We start from the raw sequence: 15,740 nt of genomic DNA, 5'->3' as shown, positions 1-15,740 counted from the left end.
AATTTTTTCTGATATTTAGGCATTTGATATGATGTTGGATTTACTCTGATGGCTAATTTCTCTCTCTTGACTATTGTTATTATATTTTTCAAAACTCTTCTTTGATATTTTGTTCAACTTATCCTAAGTCTTTTAAATTCCCCATCTTAAATTATCAAAATTGTGCCAGGGGCTCACTAAAGGTGTGCAGACTCTCTCCCAGAGTTGGGGTAGAGAGAATTCTAAAAGCAGTGTTTGTTCATGTAATTTCCAGACTGCCCAGCAGATGGCAGTCATTGGTGTGCCACAAATTTAAGCAAGATGGTTGCTGCTTTCTGTGTCCATTCACTGTGTGTTCTTTTGTGTCTGCTTGCATTCTTGTCATGTGGCACTGAGAAACTGTGTCGCTTTTTTGTTGCATCATCCTGTTGTGTCAGCTCTCCATGTGTGCCGTGCCACTCCTGGGTGGGCTGCACTTTTTTCACATGGAGCGGTTCTCCTTGCAGGGCACACTCCTTGTGTGGGGAGCACCCCTACACAGGGGACACCCCTGTGTGGCATGGCAATCCTTGCCTGTGGCAGCACTGCACATGGGCCAGCTCACCACACAGGTCAAGAGGCCCTGGATATCGAACCCTGGACCCTCTATTTGGTAGGTGGATTCTCTATCAGTTGAGCCACAACTGCTTCCCTGTGTGTATTACTGAATGAGTGTTTGTTTCTATCAGCCCATGAAGGGGGTAGGGACTTAACCCTCAGTCACACCCTACTGACATGGTAGAATCAAAGCCCTAATCTTGATTTAATCAAGTAGGAGTAAAACCTTTGAATTTAACACAATCAAAAGGTATCATGCTTGGAAGAGAAGACCAGTTTACAAACATAATCAATATCTTTGTTTTGGAAATCATAAATAATACCAAACTGCTACAGGAAATTTGTACCTTACATAATTGTTTAAAATGTTCTTTGCACTTAATAAAAATTTCATAATATTATCAAAAATGTGAAAGCCAACAGAATTATTTCAAATTAATTTTTGTTGAAATCAATTAAAAGATATTATATTTTACCTAGGAAGGGTAAAGAAAGAAACTGTTTTTGTGTGATACCAGACCCAATATCCTTAACCCATATTTATGAAAGGAGAACTGTCTTACTTGGCACTGCATTGAAGGTTCCAGGCATGTGGCCTCATCCAGCCACTTCAGCAGTTCCTGAAATTGACCATCCTGGTAATCAAAGCGCTCCCCAAAGGTGATAGAGCAAATGATATTGGAAACTGCATTGTTGATCTTGAAGTGAGGGTCAAAAGGCTGTCCTGGAGGTAGATGAAGAAGGAGATGGATCATTCAGATGGGTTTGTTCCTGCTTTCTATGGAAAGCCCACTCAAAATGACACATGGTATACTTGGTATGGAACTATGTATGAGGTTATTGCCACAGCAACCTGCACAGGGGCTGACACCGAGCAAGTACTCAGTCAATACCTACAAAGTCAAATTGATGACCAAGGTTTAATTTAACAATATTTTAAATGTCTGTTGTGTGATTAATTCTACAGCCCCATGAGGGCACAGACAATTAGTTGTTCACTGTTATCTCCTCAGTGCCTAGTATAATGTGGGGCATGGAACAGGAACTTAATGAGTATCTGTACAGTCCATAAATGAGCCACAGTCTCCTACACCTGTCCTCAGAAACACTCACCTTTCTCCTCTTCTATTGCCTCTATGAGGTGGCGGGCCTCTTCTTGAATGCGTTCTTCTAAACTCTTCTTCCCTAATCCAAAATTCCTTAGTGTTGTCAGGACAAACCTTCTTTGCTCCTTCCAAGTCCGGCCATTGGACATGACTATTCCTGGGAAAAAGAAAGTCATTATTAATGTTACCCTGATTCTATAATATGAATGTCTGTCAAATACTTTGGGGATCAGAGGGAGGGAAGGTGAAGAGCTTTAAGGCACTTGAAACATGTTCATAAAAATAGTCCCAAAGCAATGGATATAATGTTTACAGTTACTGAATGTTTGCTATGCCAGGCAATTTACTAAGTGTTCTTCATGCATTATATAATTTAATCCTCACAAAACTCTATGGGGTAAATTATTATAGAATTTACAATTATGGCTCCATTTTATTGATGAAACACAAGGCATAAAGGGTAAAGTAAACTTTGTACAGTCATATCATTACAAAATCTGAACAGGCATTCAAATTTAGTTCTGCCTGATTCCAAAGCTCATGCTTGGATGAGTATTTACATAAGTATATTTAAGGACTTATGTTGTATTAAATATTAGGAATGAACTCATGGGCAAAACTTAGTCAAACTCTGAAGGAGGCACAATAGACTTTATAGGAGGGATTCTATCTAAGCTGGTTCTTAAAGAGTGAAGGAATGACTCAAGAAAGCAAGGAGGAGTGAATATACCATGCAGAAAGTAGAACAGTAAAGAGAAAGGTAAAATAAATCTTGGTGTACTCAAACTAACATAATTTGTTTTATATCACAGGCTGTGCTACAATCTTTTCTATTTCTTCACTCAACTTTAAATTCTGGCTTTAGCTTCTACTACTCCAATGAAATGGTCTTCCTTTTGTAAAATCAGTGATACTTTTTAACCTTATTTTATGTGCTCTTTCAATAGCCTTGGACACTTTTTCCCTGAAATACTTTCTTTCTATGGCACCCAAAACACCATAATCTCCAAATTTTCCTTCCATTTCTTTTGATAGGTCATATGCTTCTATCAAATCTTGAAATAATGACTTTCTTCAAGATTAGTTCCAAAGCTTCCTCTCTTCTCCCTATATATTTTATTTCTGGGAAATCTCATAAACTCCTAAAATTTTAAATAGCATCTACTGATATTGACCATCTAATTCTGAGTAGAGTTCCAGATCCAAACACAACTGCCTGCTTGACTTTAATGCCAACTTAAAGGCATTTCAAATTCAGCATCTTCAAGACTGAAATCAGGATTTTCTCCATACAATTTCCCACCCAAGCCAAACTAAGCCAACACGTTATCTTCCTTCAGGTGTTCTTCTTTCCTTAATTCTGTTAAGCATCCATCTCAACAATTCATTCTCCTTCCATCCTATCTCTATCTAGCTCATAATTTCTTATTGGATTTACCTCCTGAATATCTTGAATCCATGTTCTTCACAGCTACCATGCTTGTCTAACCTACTGTTAATTTTTGCCATCTACCTAATCCAAGCTACCATTTTCTCCTGGCTCTTAAATGAACTTCTCTGCATCTACTCTTGTTTCCTTCATTCCATTCTCTATCTTGTAGCTTAAATGAGTCTTAGAAATATCCACTATCACTATGATGTTTCCCTTCTCTGCTTATAACTATTCAATAGGCTCCATTGTTATTAGTATATAAACCAATATCCTTAGCAAGAACTTGCATGAACTATTCTTAGCCATGTTTAACAACTTCATGTAGTGCAATTATCTCCATTTAATGCTTGTTCTCTTGCTACATTGGCCATCTTTCAATTCCTTAAGTTCATTGTCTTTCATCCCATCTCATCAATTTTCATGTTATTCATTCTGCATGGTTGTTCCACCTTTCTCTTCACTTTACCAAATTAATCACCATTTCCTTATGTTAGCATTTCCTGAATTCCTGAACTAGATTAGTTACTTCTAATAAGTGTGCCCTGCACTTGTCTCCATAGTATTACAGGCTTTTAATTGTCATAGAATTAATTGACACTGTCTCTCTCTCTGAATTGAATGTAAGTTACATAAGGACATGGACTTCCTTTATTCTACTCACTATCATATCCCTTGTGCCTAGCAGAGTACTTTACATGGTAGACAATAAAAATATACAGGGAATGGCACCATGTTAGTCTACCTTACTCTGGAATTTATGCTCCCCATTATAACAGACTTAGACTCATTTAGAGTATCCCTACACATGACTCTTCTGCCCCTTTTATTTGAACCAATAATTAGCATTATACTTGTTAAATATAAGTCCTAGGGACTTAAATCTTTGGCCTCTGCATGTGCCAGTTAAGCCCTGGATCTCAGGAGAGTTGCAACACCTACTCTCCAGTTCTTTGGACTCACCCAGGAAAACTAACAAGGAAATGATGATGGACCATGCCCATCCAAAGGAACAGAGAATGTGTGCAACTGCAAGCAAGATGGTTCCATCCATCTATCCTATGGGACGTAGGCACCCTCTCAATTAGAAACAGAGTGGGCATCACCATCCCCAAACTCTCAAGATTGGGAAATAAACAATGGACTAAAGTAGACTCATTATTATTTTATTGTAGACTTAGTGTTATTCTGTCAATGAAAGAACTTTTATCATTGATATAAAGACAGTGGCCACCAAAGATTCTGAGGGGAGGAAGAGGAAAGAATAGGTGTAATATGGGGGCATTTTCAGATTATTGGAATTGTCCTGCATGACATTGTAATGACAGATACAGGTCATTATATATTTTGCCATAACTTACAAAATTGTGTGGGATAGAGTATAAGCTATGATGTATCTATAGTCCATGGTTAGTAGCAATGCTTTAATAAGTATTCAACAATTTTAGCAAATGTACCACACTAATAAGACTGGTGTTAATGTGTGAGAGAGGGAGGGTGTCGCGCATTTGGGAATTACCTCTATTTTTTATGTAACATTTATGTAAGCCAAAGCTTCTTTAAAAATTAAAATTAAAAATCAGAAAAAATTAAATGCATACAGACAGAATGATGGCACAAAATTCTCTTTAAGGAGAAAAAAATTACAGGGACTGGATGTAGACTGAAAGGATAAAATACTTCAAAGAGGAATTGCAAAACACCTGGAAAATAATGATGCTTTGATAAACTAATAGAGTTTATCTTTTCAGTTTTTAAATGTTTCTTTAATAATAATTTTAAATAGTCCCATCAGCCTCTTTAAAAGTATGTAATGACTTGTAATTGACCGGATGTCTTGGAGATACCCTTTGTGGCATGATCCTAATGACCAATCAGAAGGAACTAGAGACAAGAAGGAGGAATTTGATGAGTACCAGATGGAAGTCAATCCATAGTCATTTTTCTATGGTAAGAGGTTTGGAATGGGAGAGCAGAAAACACAAACACATTGCCTCTTCCTCTGTTATCATTGAGAGTTGAGGTTACTTGATTATCAAAGTATCCAGTTCCTACAGGAGAGGAGACTTCTTCCAAATCTCTGACTTTAGCACTGACCATGCTGAATCCAATAAGGTCCTGTCACTTGGGGAAGAGATTTTATAGTGGAAGAGATTTATTTATTATTGGAGGAGATTTTATAGTGGGTCTGGTCTCGAGGGTTTTTAAAGAATTATAATCATAGAGGAACCCTTAAGAAAACACAAGAATAGCAAACACTCAAATCTTACCTGGGGCAAGAAACTTACCATTTTTCTTAAAGATACGTTCTCGGATAGGAGTCCTGAGACGGTTCAGAAAGTTTTGTTCCTGGTGGACAAGGACTTCTTTGATTAAGGGCAACCCTGTTACAGTTACTGCACGCAAGTCACCGAAATGCAGACTAAGGAGGTTTCCATATTTCTTCACAAGCTGAAAAATAGTTAAATGATTACAGTTGAATATGTACTTGCCTGTGTGTCAGGAAATAAAGGGTGTGTGTGTGTGTGTGCACCTGGAGGGGCGTGGATTGAGGATACTATGTGTGTACACACACTTTGTTGTCTAATGGGAGTGTTTTGCTCTGTCTCCTTTTCTTCTCCTGTCAACTAGATTCAACTTCAATTTACTACAGGATTTGGAGGGCCTTTCATATATTCAGCCAACCTGAACTGAGTGAGTTCCTACTACAGGTTCCTAGAAAGCAATGAGGATGTAACTACAAATAAAAGAACAAGGTCTCTAATCTCCAGCTGTCAAGAGTATAGTGAAGGTATAGAATTCTGAACATCTGGCCCACCAAAAAAACAAACAAACAAAGTTATATTTAATGAAAGTCTGGTAGAGAAAACACAAATTTCTTACTAATCATAGTATCTTTTTACCCAGAAGAGAATGCTCCATCCCCCGAAACATGCTAAATAATAGAAAATTCATTAGAGGGCTGGGGCACATATAGAAAAGGACTCTAGCTCTGGAGTTATATGTGAATCTTGGCTTGGAAATTTACTAGCTGTGGACTATTGGTAAAGTGGCTTCACCTTTTTAAGCCTTAGCAACCAGCTATAAAAAAGAGAAAATTTTTCTTTACTAAGAGGTTTCTGTGAGGAATATTTACAGCCACAAAGAGAAAGGCACTTTGTTTTCTGGTGCTTGGTGCACTGCTGCTGGGAGAGTCTCTGAGGAAAGAATAGCCTCTGTGTGGAGAGGGATGTGTGTACATAATCATGGTGATGGAAGCATGCGAGCCAAGGACATGAGGGAGAAAAGAATAAAGACAGCCACATTCACTGGGTATCTTGTTAAGACTGAGAACAAAAACTGAACATGAGATGACTCCTTAACCTTTGAATTTAGTAAGAGTTAAAGGGAGGGTGTGGAGGATCCATGGAAACCTGGGTGGATGTTTTCATGAGTGTGCTCAGGTGTGCAGAAGTGCGTAAATGTGGCGTAGATGACAATGATTGCTCATGAATCAAAGTCTTTCCCAGCTGTCTGTTCTAAGACATAGCCTATCTTGGCAGACACTGCCTCTGCCTCTTACCTGCCTGGGTTGTCCCTAGGTGAAGACAGTGGTATCGAACAGAAGGGTTCCATTTCCTCCAGGGAGCTGAAGTTACCTGAATGACAAACTTAATTTCCAGAAAAAGAAACAAAAATGTACAGGGACAGGCAGGAGGTGTGGTTAGCCTTTCTCTCTTACTAAACTATATCATGCAATAAGTGTGTATAGATTTTCTACTTTAAAAAGGTATTTCCGTCCAAAAAAAAATGCAAAGAAAAGAAAGAAAGAAAAGAAAAAAAGAAAGAAAGAAAGAGAGAAAGAAGAAAATTCTCTTGAGCCCAGGCCCATTTTTCAAGTGCCTCAGTCACTCATGCTTGTTCCCTTCCTCCGTGGACATGCCTCCTCAGTCCTCCCTGGCCTGGAAGGTCCCAGCGGGGTGGCCTGGCCCCCTGCCATGGCCACGTCCAAAACATTGCCTATTCTTCGGGTCCCTGGACACTTCCTAGTCCCTCCCCCATGACACTCCCATGGCCCCAGAACTTGAAACCAGACCAAGCTGGCCAGACAGGTGCAAGGGGGAGTCTGTGTCCAGCTCGGCAGACATCTATGCCCATGGTGCACCGTGGTCCCCCAAGTTTCCCCTAGGAAGCAGATTGGTTCAGCCATGCTGGGAACCCCAGAGTGGAAGGGCAAGTCATCTGGCTCCCTGCCTGTTCTTGCCATTTCAGTATTTCATTGAAGTTTAACATTGTGACTGAAGTTCTTTTATGAATCTCAAAAATAAACTAATCCATTCCTGCGGATGTAAGATCCTTTTTTCTGAACTATGTCAGTGAGACATGACTCAAGTTGCATTTCTGCCCTCTTACTGTGTCTGATAAGAGCCGAGACACAGAGAAAGAGACACACACATAGGAAAAGGGAGCCACCATATCTGATCCTGAAATGTGAGAGAAAGTGGTTTAGTTTCACCCACAGCTGAACTGTAGGCAGAGAAGCCCCCAAGAAGCTCAAACAGCTGAAGCCCAGGAAGAGATGAGCCATATGCTCATTCAGAGGAGGCCCTGAAGAGACAAGCCTATGCCTGGCTGCCCACACCTAGCTCCAAAAGCAGAAACCACAGCAAAGATTTGTGGCCGCCTTGCTTCACCAGGTGGCAGCTGGATTTAGAGAGAAAGCATCTCTGTTGATGCCCTTAATTTGGACATTTCACAGCCTCCAATCTGTAACCTTATACTCCAAATAAGTCCCCACTATAGAAACCAATACATTTCTGGGCCTTTGCATTGGCAGCCCTTTGGCAAACTAAAGCAAACACCTTTTCCACAATCTGCAAATTGAATTGCCTGCTTTTATCCTCTAATTATTTTTGTATTTAGGTATTCAACATTTTTCTCTTTGATATGTAAAGACTCTAATAAAGCATTACAAAATAATTTTATTTTTATTACACAGAAATCTGGAAAGATGTATATCAAAGGGCTAACCTCACATTGTGTTAAGAGGGCTGGTGGGAGGCAGTGATGGGTGTGGGAGGGATGAGCAGGAGGAGTTGTCAGGTCTTCTCTCTGTTGCTAAACTGTATCATGCAATGAGAGTCTATTGCTTTTATTGTTTAATAAGGTATTTTCATCCAATAAAGAAAAAGAAAAGAAAAGAAAGAAAAAAAAAGAAAGGAGTGAAGTTTTATAACAGTGGTTCTTAATCTTTTTGGAGTTATGGAATCCTTTGAAAATCTAGTGCTGGTCATGGATCTACTCTCCGATAAAATCCTCTACAGATGAATACTGTTTTGCATGCAGTTTCAGGGATTCTCTAGTGTCCTTGGGCTCAGTGGTGCTTAGTAAGAATCCTGGTCTCATAGCTAGTTCTTGGGAATATCTTAGATTTCTAAGAACAATTTGTGGAAATAAAATTCAAGATGAATCCAACAAGTTTTAATAACACTTATAAGAAGTGGCAGACTCCTTCCTGTTTTTCATGTTACATCTTAAGGTAGGACAAATATCAGTATCAACAAGACATGTTGTTTTTCTAAAGCACTTCCCATCCTTGGGAGAGGGTGACTGGGTAGAAAAACTAATACAGAGCAGAAGATAACATATGCTGTAATGCAGGTAGAAAGAGACAAGAAGAGATAAATATATACCTAAATATCAGAGAAAAATTCTAAAGGTTGGTAATATTTGAGCTAGATCTTAAATGGAGGTCAGGATGTCAGCAAAGGAACAAAAACTGTGAGGTCAGAGACCTTTGAGGCTGTGGGAACAGAACACATTATAGAAAAGGCAGGAAAATTTGGGTGTTCAAGGACAAACAAAATACCCAATGTTACTGGAATGTGTAGGGTTCATTAGTTAAAGGAGCCCAACTATGTGGTAGGTCAAGGGCAAGTGCTGGGGTGTGGGTGGGGGTTACTACAAGTCTTTAACATCTCATTCTGGACAACACTGAGTTAAAGCCTTCCATTTTACTCTTCCGACTAATCATAACACAAATGGGCACAGATAAAAATAGCTCCAAGAAATGCTTGTTCTCTCTATCTAGCCAAAGGATTAGAAAAAGAGAAGCACAAAAGGACACAATCCTTTTAATCTTTTAATCTGCTGTTCTTGAGGCAAAAACCATGAAAAAAGATGTAGTTACTCCCCCACCCTATGGGTGCTGCCATAACAAGGTGGTACCCCTCACCTGAAGTGTTTGAGGGCTGAACTCGCACTTCCACACATGCTCTGAAGTAGTAGACACCCTGGAGAAGTTAGGGGGAGGCGACTTAGGAATTCTATCCCTCTTCTTCAGTTACAAGGAAGTACTTCTTCCTCATTAAGCGTGTGGACAGAACACTGCCTTCCATTCCTCATGCAGTAAGAAGGAGGCTCCCCTCCCTGGAGGAGTCAGTGGACAGTATCCTGTCTTCTGTACCAACCATCTCTCTCCCCAGCCTGCACTAAAGAGAACGTGTACTGGGTAACACATAAGTGAGACTACAACAATACTTGAGGCAGTTTGTAATTAGTTTAGGAATCCCTGAAAGAAAAAGATTATGTTTTGAACTAATCCATTCCTGAGGGTGTGAGATTCTTTCAATGGGACTATGTCAGTGAGGTGTAACTCAGTTGAGATACTGCCCTCTTGCTGGTCTGATAAAAACAGACATACAGAGACACACACAGGAAAAGGGAGACACCATATTTGATCCAGCAATGTGAGAGAAAGGACTCCAATTTTGCCCATAGCTGAACTAAAACTGGAGAAGTCTCCAAGAGGATCAAAGAGCTGAGACGCAGGATTGATGAGCCATATGCCTGATACCTTGCTACTGAAGTTGGGAAGAAAGTGGATCATCCGAGACTGATAGAGGATGCCCAGAAAGAGACAAGTTCTATGCCCACAGCTAGCTCTGAAGGCAGAGACTTCGGCAAAGATTGGTGGTCATCTTGCTTCACCACGTGGCAGTTCTTAGTGAGGATGCATCTCTGCTAGTGCCTTAATTTGGACATTTCAAGCCTCAAAACTGTAAGCTTTTACCCCAAAAAATCCCCTTTATGAAAACAACCCATTTCTGACACTTTGCATCAGTAGCTCTTTGGCAAACTAAAACAGCACTGTAGAGGATTTATGTCTAGAATCACATTTGAACCACAGTCCACAAAACTGAGCAGGTTGACTACATGCAAAAATAGACGATTTACATAGTAGCCAATGTCTTCTAACACAATATACAAAATATCCAGGATATAGTTCAAAATTATTCATCTTAGTAAAAACCAGCAACTTGAATGAGAAAACCAACAGATAATAACACTGAGATGACATAGATGTTGGAATTATTGGATAAGTATTTTAAAGCATCCATCATAAACTTGTTCCATCAAGCAATAATGAATAGTTTTATGACCAAAGAGAAAAGTAAAAAAATCTCTGCAAGGAAATAAAGACCATAGATAACCAAGTAGAAATTTTAGGACTGAAAGAGATAATAATTGAAATAAAACTCAGTGGATGAACAGACTAGCAAAGCAGTAATGATAGGTGAAGTAGTGAGCTTGAAGTCAGATCAATAGAAAGTATCTAATAGTATAACACAGAGAAAAGTGATTGACCTGTGGTGCAATAACAGAAGATTGCACTAATGCCATCAAAGTTCAAGAGTCCCACAAAAGGGAAAATAATGTGACATGGAAAGTATGTGAAGCAATAATGACTGAAAATTTCCCAAATTTGGCAAAACAAATCAGTGTATGAATCAAAAAACTGAGAAAGCCCAAGAAAGATAAATCCAAAGCAATGTACCACAAACAGGACAAACACAAAGAAATGCTAACAAAGACACGTCACAATCAAACTTCTGAAAACTAAAGACAAAGAAAAAAATCTTGAAAGTAATGAGAAGACTCTTGAAAGCAGTCACCATTATCCATGGTAAACAACAAATTAAATGACTCATCAGAAACCATGATGGCAGAGAAAAGAAGCACAATACTTTTAAGTGTCAAAAGAAAGGAGCTGTCAATGCATAATTCTAAATCCAGTGAAAATATACTTTTATGAAATGAAGGTAAAATAAAGACATTCTTAGATGATGGAAAGTGAAAGGAACTTGTTATCAGAAAAACTGCTCTAAAAGAACAGCAAAGAAAGTTATTCGTACAGGAAGGAAATGATAATGGTAGGAAACTTAGAGCCTCAAAAATGAAGAAAGAGCAACAAAAAGGGTAAATAATTTGGTATACACAAATAGACTATTCTTCTCCCTTGGCTATTGAAAGCCATGTTTGACAGTTAAAAACAAAAAGCATTACTTTGTCTACTGTGGGTTCTTGATATATTTAGAGGTAATATTTAAGACAATTACATCATATAGGAGAAATATAAAGGTACCTATGTGGTAATAGGCTATCTATATTCCACTTTAAGTGGTAAAATGTTGATACTAGTTTTCTTTGTTTGCCACAGGCCTGCCAATGCAAAGTATCAGAAATGGGGTGACTTTTTAAAAGGGAATTTCTTTGGGATAATAATAACTTATACTTCCAAGGCCAAAAAATGTCCAAACCAAGGCACAAAACCAGTAACCGACATTTTTGAGAAGGCATTCTACCATGCTGTAATCAGGCATATGTCAGGGCTCATCTCCTCAGCCTTGAGATGAACTGTAGGTTTCTAGGTGATCTGTTTCCATGCCTCTGTGCTCTGCTGATTCCAGATTCTGGAATCTCTTTCAGTCTCTCAGGCTTCTCTGCCTTCCTACAACTGTAGGCAAATCTGGAGTCCTACTTTCTCCTTTCTCTCACATGGCAGGATAAAAATGGCTGAGCTCCCTTTTCTGTGTGTCTCTCTGTTTATATAAAACTCCATTAAGAGGTCAAAGACCCAATCTGAATCATGCTGCACTGATGTAGTCCAATCAAAATGACCCAACACCCACAGGAATGGATTGGTTTAAAAACGTAATCTTTTGGGGATTCACCAGATTCAAACTGTCACACCAGTAGACTGCAATAAGATATGTAGGTATACTGGAACATCTTGAGTGACCATTGAAAATTTTTAATTCAAATAGATACAGTCAAAGACACCTTAGATAAAATAAAAATGGAATTAAAAATTGTTCTAGTAACACACAGGAATAGAGGATTAGAGAAAGAGAGGAATGGAAAGCAAAGAGAACAATAATAAAACAGAGAAAACAACAAAAAAATTAAAGTGGCAGACTTAAATTCAAATATAGCAACAATTACACTAAATATCAGGGGTCTAAATACACTAATTAAAAGAAAGACATTGGGAGGATTAATTTTTTAAGTGTAAAATTATATGCTGTGTATAAGAAATCAATTTCAAGTACAGTGATATGAGTAGCTTAAAAGGAAAAAGATGTATAAAATATACCAGGAAAATATTAAACAATTGAAAGTCTGAGTGGCTATATTAATACCAGTTAAAGTAGAATTCAGAGGCATGAAAATCACCAGGGACAAAAAGAGGCATTACATAATGACAAAAGGGTTAATTAGCCAAAAAGTCATGACAAATTTAATGTGCACGCACCAAACAACAGAGCTGCCATATACACAAAGGATCCCCTGGTAGAACTGAATGGGGAAATAGGTAAATCTACAATTATGGTTGGAGGCTTCAACACCTCTTTCTCAGTAACTGGTAGAACCAATGGACAAAAAGTCAGCAGATGATAAGGAAGAACTAAATAACACCATCAACCAATAGGATCTAATTGACATTTATCAAATACTTCACCCACCAAGAGGAGAATACACATTTTTTTCAAGCACACATGGGACCGCCATCAAGACAGACAATATCTTCGGTCATAAAATAAACCTTAAAATATTTAAAAGAATTTTAAAAATACAACAGATCTTCTCTGAAGACACTGGAGTCAAACTGGAAATCATTAACAGAAAGACAATGAGAAAATCTCCAAACACTTGAAAATTAAACCACACACATCTAAAACAAATGAAAGAGTTTAGAAGCCTAACTTTAAATTTCTGTAATTCTGTCTCACAGCTTACCAATTGGGTATTTCTCCCTGAAAATGATAAATCTTGTCCATTTGTGTTTAAGTAATATAAATCCATATTTTAACTATGCCAGAAATTTGTAGGGAAAGTGGGACTGATATTTGTCAAGCCCCTTCTATAAGCTATGCTAATATTGTCCATTAACTGTTTTATTTAAGCTTCATAACCATTTAGCACAGTGTTGACTCTCAGCTAGGCACCTCCACTGATGAACAATTATACCATCTGAGGATTCTTGAGAAAGTGTTGAATGTTGGAGGGAACTTTAAAGAATTCAGAACCACCAGAGTTAGGAAGTCTTAGCAGGAGATGAGAATAAAGAGGTGGAAAGAGATTGGACCAAGAAGGATCTCAAGTGACTTAATAAGGTGTGAACTCTGAGTGTCTGTGAAAGGCACTGAAAACCGCTATGCAGGGAAATGACAAATTTAAATTATGACTTTAGTGAGAGGGCATTGAAAGGGGGAAGAGGCTGAAGGTGAGCAGCACCTGTGGAGGTGGCAGTAAGTTATTAAAAAGTGGTGAGGATTTAGGCATTATTGTCATCATTTCACGCAGGGGAAATGAAACCTCCAAGAAGGAAAATACAGCATATGTTCGAAATGTTTTACAGAGTAGTAATAAGTGACAAAGCATTCATATTATGAATAATATGTTGCATAATATTTAACAACATAACATAATTAAATAAGTTAAGGAAGGTAACGTGCCTAGCACATTTAAATAATAACCGTTTAATGATATTTCACCCATATAAAAGGCCAGATAGAAAAATGTCATTTAGATGAGAAGAAGGAGCCTCAAAGTGAGATTTACCCAGGTTACCAGCGTTGACTGCAAATCCACCCAAACCCTGCCCCCACGGCCCCTGGAGTGCCCGCCGCCCTAATGTTTAAGGCAAGGGCATTCTAGGGCACCTCTGCCAGCTCCTACCCGCTGAAGCTGCAGGTGCGACCGCTGAAAGTCCAGTTGGAAGAAGTTGCCTATGAAGGGCAGGCCCGGGGGCCCAGGAGGGTAGTTCTTTGGGCGCCGCCTTTTGAGAAAATCAGCAATGAACAGAAAGGTGACAGCACCCAGCAGGAGAGTCCGGAGATGGAGCCCGGCCCAAAGGGCGGCCACCAGGGAGCCTAACGCCGCGAGCATGACCGGAATGCCCGGTTGCTTCTCTGTGGCGGGAGGACCGTGACTGCCAGTTTCTGCGGCACCGCTCGCAGCCCCGCCCTTCCCCTCCAGACTTCGCGTCTGCTGCGCCCAGTTCCCTGCCGAGCTTCCAACAAAGACCCGCCCCTCCGCCCCGCTGATGACGCTGCTGCGGAGTCCTGCCCCTTCCACGCCACGCCCCTCGCAGTGCGCCCTCGGGATGACAGGCGCGGGACTCTGCAAAGCTTTCGTTAGGAGCTGATTACCGGGGAGAAACCCCACCAAATCCTGGAAAGCTGTCTTGGAAAAGGCCAGGCCAGGGCGTTTTTTCTTCTCTTTTGAAGGTCCATCTTTCTTTGACATCATTAGTGCTCTTAGGTTTATAGTTGTAATGCAATTCAGAGAGCTCAACAGACAGGTTCCACATTTTGCAGTCATCTCCTCACTCAGTTATTGGAACCGTGCCTGGTATACAACAGGAACTGACTAATCTTGGGCTCTTAATATAAACAAACCGGCAAATAAATTATTTCATCCTCACACATTTGTGCAGGTATTGTAGTTGAAGAAACCGAGAAACAGTTTAGGATTAAATAAGTAGTGAGAAAATGAATTCCCTAGACTGGTAAACCTCACAGGGGTTGTTACCAGATTAATCAAGGTTTTGCACTAGAAAAGTGTTTTGAAGATCTAACAGCAAACTCCTAGAACTGAGCCTAATCCAGAAGATGTTGAAGGGATATGTTTTAGTTCTTGGTTTGCTTTTTGAAGCTCTTCCTTTGAAGTTCCAAGACAGTGTTAAGCTTTCGTTTTCCAACATTTTCTGCCCTCATTTGCCCACCTATCTTACTATTTATGAGATACTCAAAACTTGTTGGATAGTTCTGGAATATTATAGCAAATACTCAATGTCCAGAAACATATTCTGCTTAAAATCTTGTGTTAAAAAGAAAATAAAAAATAGAACAGAATTGAAATCTTTTCTCTACCTGTCCAAAGTCCAGAGGGAGACTCTAGCCAGAACTTAGCTTATATCCTTCCAGTCCTTATTTTTCTGTTTTACTACAATCGTTATACTCTCCTAAACGTTTCTAATATTCATATAAATGCTGTTTTTCAAAGAATTATTCTACAACTTGCTTTTCTTTTATTTCACTGTGTTATGTGTTTGAGATCTATTCAGGTTGATACATGTGGCTCTAATTCACTCATTTTAACAGCTATGTAATCTTTTATCACTACAACACTATTTACCTATTCCCATATTAATGGACATTTAGAATTGTTATCTCCCTCCTTCCCTTTTTGTTTGCATTAGAGCAATACTGCAGGGGGCAACTTCTAGAATGGCAGCACGAAGAGCTGTGCAGATCTTCTTCCCAACAAAACAACTATGACAGGTAAAAATTATTTTTTAAAAA

General features: G+C 39.1%; 1 protein-coding gene across 1 annotated transcript in view; it reads right to left on the bottom strand.

Annotated features, from left to right (window-relative positions):
* Positions 1-14,484, bottom strand: part of LOC101438656 (cytochrome P450 2J2-like) — a 43,115-nt gene extending 28,631 nt beyond the window's left edge. Inside the window, exons 1-4 of the mRNA XM_004484531.4 lie at positions 14,113-14,484; positions 5,400-5,562; positions 1,690-1,839; positions 1,140-1,300 (exon numbers count right to left, since the gene is read on the bottom strand). Coding sequence (XP_004484588.1) covers positions 1,140-1,300; positions 1,690-1,839; positions 5,400-5,562; positions 14,113-14,322 — 684 coding nt within the window. The 5' untranslated portion in view covers positions 14,323-14,484. The remainder of the gene's footprint in view (positions 1-1,139; positions 1,301-1,689; positions 1,840-5,399; positions 5,563-14,112) is intronic.
* Between the last annotated feature and the right edge of the window lie 1,256 nt (positions 14,485-15,740).

Source organism: Dasypus novemcinctus, chromosome 9, assembly GCF_030445035.2.
Source record: "Dasypus novemcinctus isolate mDasNov1 chromosome 9, mDasNov1.1.hap2, whole genome shotgun sequence".
NCBI classification, from domain to species: domain Eukaryota; kingdom Metazoa; phylum Chordata; class Mammalia; order Cingulata; family Dasypodidae; genus Dasypus; species Dasypus novemcinctus.
Note: the sequence above shows the minus strand (reverse complement) of the source record. Positions and strands in the feature narration are given on the sequence as shown.